The sequence below is a fragment of the Anser brachyrhynchus genome (genome assembly GCF_964034855.1).
Source record: "Anser brachyrhynchus genome assembly, chromosome: 9".
Classification (NCBI taxonomy): Eukaryota; Metazoa; Chordata; class Aves; order Anseriformes; family Anatidae; genus Anser; species Anser brachyrhynchus.
Genome location: NC_137703.1, coordinates 5,254,164 through 5,268,857, shown reverse-complemented (window position 1 = coordinate 5,268,857; position 14,694 = coordinate 5,254,164). Strand labels below are relative to the sequence as shown.

Sequence of the window (14,694 nt, the reverse complement as noted above, 5' to 3'; positions counted from 1 at the left end):
TGACTGTGCGATCCCAGGTAAGACAGCTCAGCAGTTAGAACCAGAGACGCTTGCTAAAGTTGCAGTAGGGTTGTGTTTACATTGCTTTGCTCGCGACCTGTTACTTCTCATCTTGCAGCATGACCTAAGTCTTGCTGAGCGAGCCTCTCGCTGCTTCACCATGAAGCTTACATAACTGAGAAAAGATACACCTCGCTCATTTTAACCTTTCCAAAAGCTCTTTGATAATTTCTGCTGTGCAATTTATATAAAGACGTGGACAGAGGAGACGAAGATTGGTAACATACCGAGCCTACTCAAAAGAAAAGATGTGGTCCAGCTGTGCAGTGTTCTAAGCACACATGCACAAAAGGAAAGGAAATACGTTTAAACATGAAAGGCATGATATTTACAAATATGCTTTGAAATCCAATTGCTATTGTTGCACAGAAAATGGGATAATCACATTAGTACAATCAAGAAACTCTTTATTTTCTAATAACTGTTGATCCGAACAAAGGAGAGATATCTGCAAGCAATGACTGGTGCATCTGATTTCCAGTTTTCTTTAACTGAATCTCTGATAAAGACTGCCTTGGAATATTTGTTTTGTGTCTCAAAAATATGTATCAACTACAGTTGCACCTCAGCAAAAAAACTAGGCTTAGTACAGAAGATCTCTCAGATCACCTAAAATGAATCTGTTAATTGCAGAAAATCAACCAAATTTATGCCATGAACCATTGAGAAAATAAATTATTGTTAGTGCTTAGCCCCAGTCTGCTCCAAAACGGGCTCAAAAGAGTTGGGAGGTCTCTCATAAAGTATTTTATCACAAGATAAAATGCCCTCAAGCACGTGCAACTAGTCGTACACTTGTAGGTAAGCATACACACACCGTGAATGTAAAAACACTTAACGCAACAGCTCAGACACTGCTTATCAACTGACACAGAAGAAAAATGGGCAGTTCCCCGGGGTAATGTGTATCATCTCCAGAGCTAGGCTGCATGAGACAGCATCCACTGCCCGCCCTGGTAACAGAAGAGAGCCCGCGCCCCAACGTGCTAGGAGGCCCGTGTAAATAAGAGTCACACCTATCTCCTTGGGTACACACCGTACAAATTGAAGTGGGATCTATTCACGGGTTGGCATCAATTAAATAAAAAACACTTCAGAAACTGCTGAGGAACTGATTAAAAACGTGGAGTTAAAACGCATCTCTCTTGCAGTCCCATTTGAACAGAGGGGATAAACTCGGGATCTTGTGGCAGAAAGAGCAGAGCAGCAAACTAGCTGACGGTGCCAGCTGCAGGGACCAGCTCTGACAATGCTACCACCCACACATCACCGTTTTTCTGGGTTTTTCACTGTTCTGTTTGTGTGGTGTTTAAAGTAAGGTATCCATGTTGCCCCAGGCAGGACTGGGCCCCACACCGCTCCTCCAACAGCAACTCCACAGAAAGGTCTTTGGGTGAATTTAGTCAAATAGCTAAAAGTATTACGGAATATGACTTGGAGTTCTTGTGTGTGTGTGTATTTAATTTTTTTAATAACCATTTGGCCTTGTTTTGCTCGGGATCCATCTGTCTCTGTGTGGCTGCGTTCGTCGCCGCACTTGGGAACGTCTCTCCCCTGACAGCAGAGCAGGATTGATGTCGGAGGCTAACGAGGGCTGTGCTATTAATGCTGTAGATGATGGGCAGGACACCTTGCACAGAGCCATCTGAGCCTTATGTTAATTAAAACAAGCTTTCGTCATTGCTCTTAGACAGTTTCAAGTCCTTTTGACTGACTACGCAGTGCTTGCAAAATGCTTTTGTTTCTGATTATTTTCTGACAGTAAAGGAGAGACGTTAAACTGACAAATGACCTTTGCATCGGCTGTTAAACACATTTCTCGAGCAGACTTTGGGAACACCCGTTCCTTCCCTGGCTTGCTAAAGCCTCATTGTGTGCCCCAGGGGCTGCCCGAGAGCCCTGCAGCAGGAAGATGGTGGCAGAAAAGCCACGGCCTGAGCTGACTGGATCAGATACAGGGTGACAGGAATGAACACCCCCAGATGGCCCTGCTAGGCCTGGTACCACACCCTTGCACTTAAACCTGTTTTGTTTTGTTTTATTTTGAAAGCAGCCTTCATTACAGAGGGAACGGCCTCACGTTGCGCCAGGGGAGGTTCAGGTTGGAAATGAGGAGATATTTCCTCTCAGAAAGAGCAGCCAGGCGTTGGGACGGGTTGCCCAGGGAGGTGGGGGAGTCACCGTCCCTGGGGGTGTTCACGGAGAGGTTGGACGTGGTGCTTGGGGACACGGTTCAGTGGGTGATGGTGGTGGGAGGGGGGGCGGTTGGAGCAGGCGATCTTGGGAGGGCTTTTCCAACCTTAATGGTTCTGGGATTCTGTGATTCTATGATATTCGGCCTTTATTACTAGTATATATTATATTCAGCCTGTATTATTAGTGTATAAATTATGTTACAATGCTAATTATTTAAATTATATAAATGTAATTATATGATACTATATTATATTACAACTTCCTATACTATTCCTGTGTAATAGTCCTAATGCAATTAACAAATTAACAATACACAGAGCAGCAGCAACCCCACACAACGCACGACGGCCGCACCACCCATGCAATACCAACACATTTCACACCAACATCACGTTGGGTACCAGCGGTACGTTTAATTAAGCCAGTATCACGTTCAATTACAGCGATATATTTAATTCAGCCAGTGTCACGTTCGGTTACAGCGAAGTATTTAATTAAGCAGCGCCGCGTTTACGGCTAACACCGCCGCCCGTAACCCGCCTCACGGCAGGACGCGGCGGCGCCTCAGCGCCTCGTCAGGCCGCCGGGGCGGCAAGGGGGGGCGTGGCTTCGCCCTCAGGCCCCGCCCACAAGGGCGGGGCCTGAGGGCGAAGCCACGCCCCCTCCGTCGGGCGCGGGGCGGGCGGAAGCGGGGCGGAAGCGGGGCGGAAGCGGGCGGGAGGGGGGCGGGGCGAGGTGCGCGCGCTGCCCGCCGCCCTTCCCGCCGCAGTGCTCGGGCGCGTGTGCGCGGCGCCCTGCCCCCGCCCGGCCCCGGCCCCGGCCCCGACAGGTAACGGACGCCCCCTGTAACCCCCCCCGCCCCCCTTATAACCCCCCCACATGACCCCCCCCTCTGCCCGTCCCCTTCCCCATCGCCCTCCCGGGGCTAACGGCTGCGGCCGGCGGGCGGTTGGGCCGTGGCGGGGGAGGACCGGGAGGGGATAACGGGGGGGTGCCGGGGGTTAGCGAGGGGGGTGCGGGGGGGAGGTACAGAGGGGTGCGGGGGGGGTGCGGGCACGTGGCGCCGCCCCACCGGGGCACGTGGCGCCGCCATGGCGCTGCCCCCCCCATTCCCCCCCCCCCACCCGGCGGTCCCGGTGTCCCCGTTCGGTGCCGACGCCCCCCGTTCCCCCCCCCCCCCCCCTTCCCCGCAGCCCGCCGCCATGGCCGACGAGCTGGACTTCACCACGGGCGACGCCGGCGCCTCGTCCACCTACCCCATGCAGTGCTCGGCGCTGCGCAAGAACGGCTTCGTGGTGCTCAAGGGGCGCCCCTGCAAGATCGTCGAGATGTCCACCTCCAAGACGGGCAAGCACGGCCACGCCAAGGTGAGCGCTTCCCCGGCGCACACCCCCCCCCAAAAACCGCAGGGCTTTGGGGACGGGGCAGCACCGTTGGGCGTAATAGGGCTTGGGCTCGTTCCCTCCGTGCCAGCTCCCTGAAATGAGTTAGCGGGCTGGTGAGACGTGGCGGGGTCGTGCTGCTCTGCCCCAGCCCCGGCAGAGCCCCGCGGTGCCGGAGGCAGGCCCGCAGAGCCGAGCCGAGCAGCACGCCCGCGGGAGGTGCCCCCGCTCCCTTACATAACGCCAGGCACGCAGCCGCTGCCTCGCCGGGCCTCCACGGCCCTGTTTTGCCACCCTGCCGTGCCACCGCTGCTTCCCTTTCCTCGGCGCGGAGCACGTCCCCCCTCCCGGTGGGGACGTGAGGGCTGCGGGCCTGTGCAGCAGCGTGACTTCGTGGTGGGTGTGAGGCTTCGTGGCGGGGATCGAGAGTTCAAAAAGAACCAGGCTTGTTAAAAGTCAAAAGCTGGAGCTCTCACTACCAAGCGCTTACCATTTTTTTGCGCTTTCTCCCTCCCTTTGCCTTTTTTGGCTCGTTTTATTAGGCTCTCCTGTATTCTTAGATATTGAAACCGTTGCAAAAGTGAAAGAAGCTGGGGAGAGGAGCCGATAACCCAGTAATCCAAGTGCGAGCTGTAGCGGACTGCCAGGGGAGTGGGAGCTGCTTTAATCTCAGTGCATGGCCTCCTCTTCTGTTCTCCTTACCCCTCACGTTGTCTCTATTCTGTTTCTCTGAACAGCTAGAGCCTGAAAGAAATATTCTTTTAACAGTTCTGTACCATGCTGCACTTTAGCTTGTATCGTAGGACTCGGGTAGGCCATGGCTGTGTGAGATAACTCACTGGGTGATCTTCTGTAATGGGCTGCGAAGGGATATCTGAGGCCTTCTCTCAGGGCCTGGGCTGCTCTCATACGGCAAGCAGCGGGTTTAGGCAGAATTTTGTCTGTTTCATGTGATCTCTTTAAAAAAATAAAAATTAAAAAAAGAAACGTGCGTGGGACAAGTGGTACTGATGGCAGTGCAATCTTGCTTCTCTAGGACAAAAGGTGACCGATCTCATTTCTGTTTTCTTGTAGGTCCATTTGGTTGGTATCGATATCTTCAATGGTAAGAAATACGAAGATATTTGCCCATCGACTCATAACATGGATGTTCCAAACATCAAGAGGAATGATTACCAAGTGAGTTAATAGTCACTGTGTCCTCCCACACGTTGAAAAGCGTAAAACTCCCAATACCACAAGTAAACTATCTTCACCCCCAAATTGTCTGTCAATTAGTAAGGTACTGTTGCCAGAAGATAGAGAACTAATGGTTTGGCACACTTGGCTGTCTCAGTGGGGCATTGCTGCGCCAGTAGCATTTACTGAACTGTTGGAGCTCACTGGATGGGAGAGCTGCTCCCTGTACCACCAGCCTCATGCAGCAGTCTTTAGAAATGATAGGTAACAGCTGTAATTTGGAACAGCATTTCTTCTAGTTGATATTGTAAGGTCACTTTTTTATTCTTTGAGATACTGGCGTCCTTTAGAGAGAGGTTCCCCTACTATTAGGTACTATTGCTATCTAAAGGATGACTAGTATTTCACATAAATGTGAATTTAAGCATATATTAGCATTCACAATTTCACCCTTACATAGGCGAATCAACAAAACGCTCTTAAGCCATGTCTGATGCCAGTACTAACTTGCTGTGGTGCTATCTGCTTCTTGTGCAGGAGCTGGCTTTAGCTGAGCTCAAGTACTTTCGGTAATCTCTGAAATGCATATGTATGGAGGGAATTTGACAGGCTTCTGTAACACTTCCTGTGATACAGACAGTACGCTCTTAAAAGCGGCTTAATTCAGGTTGAGTTGTCATGTCTCAGCCATCTTCCCTTTGTCTTGGGAGTAGTGGGGTAGTTCTGGTCGGGAGCTGGTACATCCCGATCGGTGGGAAAGCTGCAGTTGCTCAACAAAGCCAAAGTTCAGAGTGTTAGCAGCTCTTCAGAACAGTTGATTCTGTTAAAACACGATGAGCCTGTCTTGGGGCTCAGAGCTTCCAAGGGGTTGTTTGTGTGATCTTGGTGGTCTTTCTCTCATGTTCTTGGGCGCTTAGTGCTACTGAAATTCTTGCTGGTTTTCAGACTTGTTAGGGTTGCCTTTTGGATTTACCGTAATGTGTTACAGGTACCCTAACCTGCTCTGTCAAAAGAGCTCTTCCTTTAGCTCAGGCTTTAAATTTGGTTGAAAACAGCATTATAACAGTGGTCTGGAGTCTGGGGGATGTTCCCTTATTTATTCCTTAGCCTCTAAAATAAATGATAGTATCTCATTGTACAAATGAAGGTATTGGAGTTTACAGTTCAACAATTAGGTACTTGCTACACCTTCTAAAAGCAATGCTGTTCAGAGAACACCGTTCCAGTTATTGCTTCTAATTCGCAAATGTAAAAAGCTGATCTGGTGACCTGGAAGCAGACATCTTGTAAATCACAAGGAAGAGTTTTGCAGTGCCCTACATACTAGGAAATAACCAGCAGGGTTCTGGTGATTTAATCTGTTGTTTAAATTGACTTGAATTATTTTTTTTAACTGTTACACTAATTCTTTAGTACTGAGATTGTAACAGTTAGCTGTGCCTTCTGCTTATCTTCGGCTGTTGCCTGCTAGTGAGCACTAATGTTAAACTTCCTAAAAATGAACTTCTCTTCACAGCTGATAGGTATTCAGGACGGCTATCTCTCCCTGCTGACAGAAAGTGGTGAAGTTCGTGAGGATCTAAAGTTGCCAGAAGGTGATCTGGGCAAAGAAATCGAAGGAAAGTTCAATGCCAATGAAGATGTGCAGGTAGAGAACAAAGCAGACGACGAGCTGTGGTTAATTGCACTTGACTGTACAATGAAGAACTCGTATTCTAATATCAACTGTTTGTATCTCTTCATGAAGAGAGGGTTAGAAGTATGGGAATCGGTCCTTTGAGATGCAGAAGGACTTCTGTGTTGGAGCAGTCGATAAGGCACCGAAACCCGTCTGAGTTGACAGTGAAGTGATATGGGGGTTTTGAACGTCTAGATAAATCCTAACAGTGCTGTCCACGCAGTATAAATTGGAGCTTCCACTCCTTGTATAAAGCTTCGATGTAATCTGGGCTATAGAAACAGCTTAAAGCTGAAAAACAAGCCTTGATGTGCTTAGGTCTTGCACTAGAAAGGTCTAGCTTGTTTGGAAGGAAATTAGTAGGGAATTAGTTTAGTACCCTTCAGATGTCAAAAGCTTTAATGCTGGCTCTTTTGCTGAAAGCAACTTTGTTTTGATTATAAGGCTACAATAGTCTCATCTGCTAACTTTGCCAGCTTCAGCATCCTTTCTTCTCAAATGAGAGATGGGATAGATGATAGTGTGAATGTCTGTAACTTTTAGGAGCAGCTCTTCTGTCAAGGGTTGGAACTCACCTGCTTGTCTTTTTCTTCCAGATATCCGTCATAAGTGCAATGAATGAAGAATGTGCTGTAGCCATAAAGCCTTGCAAATAAAGAGGATCGCCAGCCCCGGGCAACTGCTCAGGTCTGGACAAACCACAGATCTTTAAATTTGGTTCTGATTGTCACCAAAGCTCTGGCCTTCACAAGCAACCTCATTTCTTTTTTGAATTGTTAAAAAGCAGTGCTGGATTCTGGATTAGTGTTGCAGGCTAACTGGCAGTTTTCAAAATCACTGAGACTTTAATTTCCTAATTGTAACTATTTTAACATTCCTGTGGGTTTCGGCTATGGATCTAAGAAACCAATCAGGTGTTACTAGTGGATATATTTTTATTTGCTTGAGCAAAACAGTGTTTGTCTGTATGAACAGACAAAATCCAGTATTCAGGGGCTTTTAGATAAGCTAGTAGGTATCTAGGATTATAAAGTGACCTAGAGCACAAATAGTATTTTTCTTGACATGTTTAGATAGAACTGACAATAAAAGTAGCAATTTTTTTTTAAGCTTAAGTATTTTGTGGATTGGGACTCTTGCAGAACTGTAGGTGCCAATCACAAATTTTAGACCAAGAAACTCAAGTGATCAAAAATGCCAGCTGGCTTGACCAAGCCCCAGTGGCCATGTGCAGCTTAACTGTATTACCTCTGTATTCTTCTTTGCCAACTCGTTGGCTTATTGTAATGTTAAAATGGTGTCAAAGCCTACCTGTGGTTTAGGCAGGCAGTTGGAGTATAGGGTAGATAAGACATAGATAGGTCAAGGGGACACAAAGGTGAGAATGGATGCTAAAGCTATAGACTTTCACTCGAGGCCTTTGTCAGACTTGAAAAAAAAAATAGAAAAATGCAGTTCAATTGCTTTCCTTTATTGTATTTATCTTAAACTATAAAAGGGTGACAAACTCCATGGGAATCTGTTGCAGTGCTTCCAGCTTTAGGTTTTAATCTTCAGGTTCAGACCATATTTTTGTAGCACAAGGACCACATGTTTTTCAAAAAGTGGGACAAATTGTAGCATCGAGCCTAAACTAAACGCATGTGATTCTTTTTTAAAAAAAAAGAGTAGAATTATTGTATTTTCAAAATATAGACTTGACAGACAATACTGAACAACCGTGGCTTAACTATAAAAGTAAATTGCTCCATAGTTTAGAAAGCTCCTATCCATAGGAGCTGAGTCATTAAAACACATGCATGCCTCTAACTATTTAGTAGCTTAATAGGCAAACATAAAGCTTTTCAGAACTAGTCACGGAAGGATAACTAGCCTACTCCTGTTTATGGCATTTGACTTCAATTCTAAGACTTACTGACTCTTCAGGAGTGGGAAACTTTTTAGCCCATGGCTCAAACCTCCCCTCACAGTGGGTAAACCGTTACATGGACTTACCTTAAGCTTCAGCAGCTATTAGCAGATGGAGGAGAACTTGTAAACACACTGCTGCTGCCCTGGGCAGCCTGCGTGATTCAAACTCTATTGGCGGTGAGAGTCAGACTTCACACTGCTGTTAACCGCTTAAAATGTTTTTGGTTTAATAGTATGTACTCTAATCCCTGAAGGGCTCATGGCAACTGTCCTGAACAGCCCTTGTACGTAGTGTGATAGGGCTTAGCAAGCCTTGGAAGCCTAACATAGGTGGCAAAAACATGTCAGGTCATAGACCTCTTACGACAGGGAGAGCAGTTCAATGAAGGTAAAGACAGCAATAAACAAACATACTCCGGTAATAAAGCACAGTTACCTGGGACACCTGGCAGAAGTAGGATACTGCCGCATGCTCTTGCCTAGCACAATGCACGTTGCAGGTGAACTCTACAAATAGCGCCTTGACTGAAGTGATAAGAGTTTTTTTAAAAAAAAGCTGTGGAAGCAAGAGATTGAAAGGAATTCATGGTGGTTTCTAAGGACATGCTTAAGAGTTGAAGGTAGTCTGCGCTATGTTCCTTTCTGCCTCTCCATCATACTGGTATCTGAGGGACAGGCTTTGTATGGTTTGGAGGAGACTAAACCATTGATTGTGGTCTTAATAGCAGGCTGATCTCTGTGATCAGCTGTCACACGGGAAGTCAGAGGTTGCTGTGTCATACTAAGGCAAGCTCTAATGCTGTTGCTGTGCTATAAATGCTTCTACAAATGCTTGAAGTCTACGAGACTTGGATTTGCTCTCATTCTGGTGGGGCTTTAGTCCACTTTCAGGTGCCGGTCAGTCCCCGGAAACCTTCTTGGAAGACAGGTATTTGATACCACTGGCCCACAGTCTAGGTATTTAATTAGACTGTAAGTTTTCTGGGCTGTTTCTTAACCTGTTTCTACAAGTGGGCTTCTGGTCTGAATGGAGTTTTCAGGTACTGCAGCAATCTAAAGATCAAGGTTTTATGACCTCCAGCTTGCTGGAAGAGCCCTCCTTGGGACTTAAGGATGTCCTATTGCAACCTTCAGTTCTGCAAGACTTAAATGATTCAGTACTTCAGTATAGGTTTGTTCTTATATACTTAGTTGTCTTTTGTGAAGCACTTCAAACACTACGGAAGTGCGTAGCATTGGTTTGTCATGCATGAAGTTTCTCATAGGTAATAATACATAAGCATGAGTCTTAAGTATAATCTCCAAGTTTCAGTAAGGTTGAACGTTGCTTCTAAATTAGAACAAATCTTTGAGACTTTTTTTTTCCAAGGTGTCTGTCTGCTGTCAGAATAATTTGCAACAAAGTTTGCTTGTGATCAGTAGTCCATCTAGATGTGTATTTGTAAGATTCCTAACCAAATGCTTAGGGAAACTCCTCTTTCATAGCTTTACTTTAAAACAAACGTTATCCATCTACTTGTTTTGTAGTACTGTCTTTAACATCTTAAAACAAATTATGTCAAAACGGAAAGCTATAAGCTGCTGCAATTGCTTAAAATAAAGGTTGAGAAGACTAGGAAGCAAAGCAAAGTATTTCCACTCCAAATAATGATGCATTTTTTTATGGCTCCAATCCATTGAGTTTCTCATGCTACTTTACAGAATTGGAAAGACTGCAGTGTTTCCTGCCTCAAATGTTGGCACATAATATTTCAAGATTTCAAGAGATCCTTCTACTTTTTTGCTTATAATGGTGGTTTTTCAACTAGGCTCTTGCTAGTTGAGCCATGTTCTCAGGGCTGTTTTTTTTTAAGGAGTTAGCTGAACTTCATTGTTTTAATGTAACTGCTTTCAAGCCTCTTGCAGGTTTTTCTAACCCATAACGTACCAAGAAACGGTGTACAGTCTGTAGCTTCACAATACAGGTAATTTTACAGAATCTGTAAAGAAGTCAAATTTGTTGACAGTTGAAACTCTTATGGTTACTGCAGGTCAGTCTCACAGAATTCGAAATTCAATAAAATCCCACTTTTTTTGGTTAATTAGAATGTAGTTTGTTACAGTAGAATTAAACTTCAGGATAAAAAGACCTCGTAAAGGATATGTCGTGCATCTCACGCTGGGAAGCCGCCGAAGGCGCGGGCTCCTGCGGGTGTCGTGGAGCGCGGAGGAGCGTGCAGCGGCTCGGCGCGCCGGGATCCTCGGAGCCTCTTCGCCGCCTGCGGTCCGGCCCTATGGTGTCTGGCTCTGGGAGTAACTCGCCGTGTGAGCTTAGAGCCGCTGAGCTGATCTAAATGTTTGCTGTGTATCACTGAAACCCCTGTTCTCGGTCCTTGTGCTGTGTGTTGTAACCGTGCCCCGGCGCGAGCCTGGGGAGGCGTCCCCTGGTCGCAGGGGACCCAAGCCCTGTCAGAGCCGCCACCCGAGGGAACGTCGGTCCCTGTGGTGCCGGCTCCACGCGTGTTTGTTTTAGCAGATGCGTTGTTTTATACCGCACCAACGAGGTGAAAAATGTCGGTGTCTGTTTTGCTCCAGAAATAATAAAAGATCTCGGTGTTGTGGGGGAGCTGAGCTGTGCTTGCCCTTATGGGGTGGTGTGTGAGGTGGGGAGCTTACGGTTATGGGGTCTGTTGGGCAGGGTCTGTTGGTTTGGGTGAGGGTTGGGTGGTGGTTCTGTGGTGTTTGCAGCTTTTCTGTCAGGCGCCTGCTCGGCGCCCTCCTTGTCGCTGCTGGCCGGCCCCTGTGCTTGCCGGGTGACGAACACTTTTTTTTAACGCTCGAGCAGCTCGGCCTAGAATTGTACGAGAGGAAGAAACGCTGTCGTTCCTGTTCCTACTGACAATTACTGACAATAAAGAGGTGACTCGCTGCGCTCAGCCTCTGACTCCTCTGTGAGGGGGGTATGGGGGGGGGGTGGGGGTGCGGGGACACCACCTGAGGGGCCGCGCCCAGCCCCGCCCTCCCAGCATCCCCCGGCCGCGCAGACGCGCCGTGCCGAGCTGCGTGCTACGTCACGACGTCGGGCTGGCTATAAAAGGCGGGAGCGGAAGCGGCGCCGGCCTTTCGGCGGCAGGCCGCGGCGGCGGCAGCATGGGGGCGGTGAGCGCCGGGGGTGGGGGGAGCTGAGGGTCGCGGCGTGCTCGCTGACGTCGTTACTGAGTTTTTATTTTTTTATTGTTTTTTAGCAAAAGGACAGGAAGGCTAAGAAGGCGACGTGGAAATTCTGCCTCGACTTGACCCACCCTGTCGAAGATGGGATCTTCGATTCCGGGAACTTTGTAAGTGGCGAAGGCCTGGGCCTGCGGGGCGGCTGGGGGCTGGGGAGTCGCAAATCAACGTTTCTTTAATTAATCGGCGGGTTTCGAAAGGTTCCTGGGCTTAAGCTTAGTTTATAGACTTTTTTTTTTTTTAACCTATCCATTGATTTTAAATTGAACCCTTTCTTCATGTGGGTGTTTTTACAGTGTGCAATTCAAAATAAATAAATAAATTTTACTGCGTTATGGACGTTTACTATGGTCATTTTTAACGTTGCTCCATGGCTAGGGTCCCTTCCCTAGTTCATACCTAGGGTGCCATTCCCTAGTGTTCTGTTTCTTCTCTGCTGTTGAAACAGGAACAGTTCCTAAAGGAGAAGGTTAAGGTCAATGGAAAAACGGGAAACTTGGGAAACACCGTTCACATTGAGCGTTTGAAGAACAAGATCACGGTGACATCTGAGAAGCAGTTTTCTAAAAGGTCTGCCTCAACTACTGTGTGTGGGTTTTGAACAGTGATCTGTTGGATCTGACGCATTTTTAATGTGTACAGAGAAGGTGTTAGCTTAGATCTTTGTAACACACGTTGGTATTAGTGAAAGACAGTTCCAACGGACTTACAAGATCAGGTATTAAAACACGTTTCTTAAAGTTTAGGGCTTCACTGCAAATCAGTGCTTCTCTAATACAGACTTAATGGTATGGAGAGGCTCTATATAGCTTGTTAACAGTGTAACGAGGAAAGATATGCTTTAAAAATCATAGCTGAATTCATATCATGGGTGCCTGTTTATTAATTAATTAGTTGTATGGATGGTGAGACACTGGCCCAGGCTGCCCAGAGAAGCTGTGGATGCTCCATTCCTGAAGGTGTTCGGGTTGGATGGGCTTTGAGCAGCCCGGGCTGGTGGGAGGGGGCCCTGCCTGTGCCGTAACGATTCTAAAAGGTATGTGTGCACAGTATGTGTTGTGGCAAGAGAACCCCTGAAGTCAAATGAGGCCTTGATCTGCTTAGTGTGCTAGGGCACGCAGTAGATCACTACATTGATTTAGGGGTACAGTTCCTTCCCCACACCCTCATTTCTTTTCTTCTGATACCGATGCCCCAGTATCTATTGCATTAAACATGGTTTAGAGCTATTTCTTAGTAGTCTGGAGTTACTGGCATTGAGCTATTTGGTCAAAATGCAACAAATAATAAGTTTTTATATTATCAGGAATGAAGATGTAGGTTTATTATCTATTACACGTGATAATTTTTGATTTCTTGATACAATTAGTGTGTTGAGTTACTCCCTGAAAAATTCAGCATGTAAAAGTTTCGTTGTTGCCCCGATAGACCATGTCTTGGGTGGAGTTCAAATTGCAGTCAGGATTGCGAAATGACAAAGTTCTAACGTATAATTAATGTTTCTAAGGTACCTGAAATACCTCACAAAGAAGTACCTCAAGAAGAACAACCTTCGTGACTGGCTTCGTGTGGTTGCATCTGACAAGGAGACGTATGAGCTACGCTACTTCCAAATTAGTCAAGATGAAGAAGGATCAGAATCTGAGGAATGATGTAGCTTACCTTTATACTTACTACAGTGTACAAAAAAGATAGAACATCTATTTATGAGAACACTTAACTTATTCGTGAATAAAGATTTTGTACTCTGTTGGATAGAGCATGGATAGTTTTCAAGCCTTTTTCTTAAATTATAATTACGGGACAGCAGGGGGAATCATTTGATTTGCAGTTTTATTTCTATTGCTAGAAGTGAGGGCTATTCAGCATGGCATCAATGGAAGTCCAGGTGGAAAAGCAGACCTGAGCCCTTCACCCAGTCAAAATGTAGGACATCGTTGTTTAATCATACTTGTACAAAACATGCTAGAGCTTTTTGTGAGTAAAAGTACCAGCTGTTTGTTTAACTTAATGTGGAGTCGATGCAATATTTAATAAAAGTATATTTTTAATTATTAAAAAAAACTTGCATGTTTTAACAGAGCAAGACTTTATTTCGATGTGATTTATCTAAATCATTAATTGGTTGTCATATTCCTATGTCTAACCACAAGTAAAACAGGAATATAACAAATAAATACAAATCTCGCTAACAAATCTTGTAACTGACATGTAAGGAGATAAGAGACAAATCTCATTAACCAGCACCTACCTAAAACAAATATTAAAGGAAGAAATGAAATGTGCTTTAATGTCAGTGAGTGACACCATTAAATCCATATAGGTATTTCTACTTTGATGATCACGTGTTTTATGGTTCTTATATTTGAATTCTGGGACTATTTGTTTAATCCTAGTATAAGTAGCTTCTGCATTGGAACTAAATCACTCCAGATTTTAGGAACTAGTTCATTGGTTCATGTTACATAAAGAGAAATTTGATTATTTTTCACTACCAAAAAAAGTGCTTGTGAGCCTGCAGTTGCACGTTCATTTCTATGAAGCTGGGAGTAGGCTTCTTGTGGTGGTAATTAGAATGATTAATTGGGTTCCAGTGCAATGTTGAATTTACTCACAGGCTGTTAGGAGGCAGCCAGTTCCTTTGGATCAGCCATGTAGAGTGGGCTTTCAAACACCTAAAGGCAGAAACGATGGGGTTAGGTAGAGTTCACTGTGGAATTAGTAACGCCACATTTGTTTAGTGTAAGATAGGGATGCATATGGGCTGTAATACCAAACTTTCTGCTTGAACAAGTTTGCTAGTTTAAGCTGAAGCCTGCCTACTGAATTGTTTAATTTCCTCATGAATTTTTGATTATTCCAGCATTCTTTTTGCAGGCAAACCTTTAAGACAGACTAGAGAGTTGCCAAAGCACAAAGCAATGTATTAACAGCCGCACGATACCCTCTGGTGCTACCTAAATGTAAATGAAAAGTACAGAAGGGGAGATAAATGTCGTCAAAGGCCTTGGGGTCTCGTTCGTCATTTTTCAATTTGCTTGAACAGCTGTTCCTGAAGCAGGGCCAAGGGAGATAAGAGAA

The 14,694-nt window shown here is 45.8% G+C and overlaps 2 protein-coding genes across 2 annotated transcripts; both read left to right on the top strand.

Annotated features, from left to right (window-relative positions):
* Positions 1-2,941: 2,941 nt before the first annotated feature.
* On the top strand, positions 2,942-11,011 carry EIF5A2 (eukaryotic translation initiation factor 5A2). Its single transcript, XM_080604214.1, has 5 exons — positions 2,942-3,085; positions 3,450-3,623; positions 4,713-4,817; positions 6,334-6,465; positions 7,092-11,011. The coding sequence occupies exons 2-5, from the start codon at positions 3,459-3,461 to the stop codon at positions 7,149-7,151; spliced, it is 462 nt and encodes a 153-aa protein (XP_080460340.1). The 5' UTR covers positions 2,942-3,085; positions 3,450-3,458; the 3' UTR covers positions 7,152-11,011.
* Positions 11,012-11,406: 395 nt separating this feature from the next.
* Positions 11,407-13,368, top strand: RPL22L1 (ribosomal protein L22 like 1). The gene is made up of 4 exons (XM_080604213.1): positions 11,407-11,544; positions 11,631-11,723; positions 12,062-12,183; positions 13,121-13,368. Exons 1-4 carry the CDS (start codon positions 11,536-11,538, stop codon positions 13,263-13,265), a joined length of 369 nt encoding a protein of 122 aa, XP_080460339.1. The 5' UTR covers positions 11,407-11,535; the 3' UTR covers positions 13,266-13,368.
* Positions 13,369-14,694: the final 1,326 nt, after the last annotated feature.

What these genes read in the sequence shown, in the direction of transcription:
- RPL22L1 (XM_080604213.1), top strand. An exon ending in TCTTCGATTCCGGGAACTTT is followed by an intron (nt 11,724 to 12,061) that starts GTAAGTGGCGAA and finishes CTGTTGAAACAG; the next exon opens with GAACAGTTCCTAAAGGAGAA. An exon ending in GAGAAGCAGTTTTCTAAAAG is followed by an intron (nt 12,184 to 13,120) that starts GTCTGCCTCAAC and finishes AATGTTTCTAAG; the next exon opens with GTACCTGAAATACCTCACAA.
- EIF5A2 (XM_080604214.1), top strand. Translation starts at nt 3,459, where the DNA reads ATGGCCGACGAGCTGGACTTCACCACGGGCGACGCCGGCGCCTCGTCC. An exon ending in GCAAGCACGGCCACGCCAAG is followed by an intron (nt 3,624 to 4,712) that starts GTGAGCGCTTCC and finishes GTTTTCTTGTAG; the next exon opens with GTCCATTTGGTTGGTATCGA. An exon ending in ATGCCAATGAAGATGTGCAG is followed by an intron (nt 6,466 to 7,091) that starts GTAGAGAACAAA and finishes TTTTTCTTCCAG; the next exon opens with ATATCCGTCATAAGTGCAAT.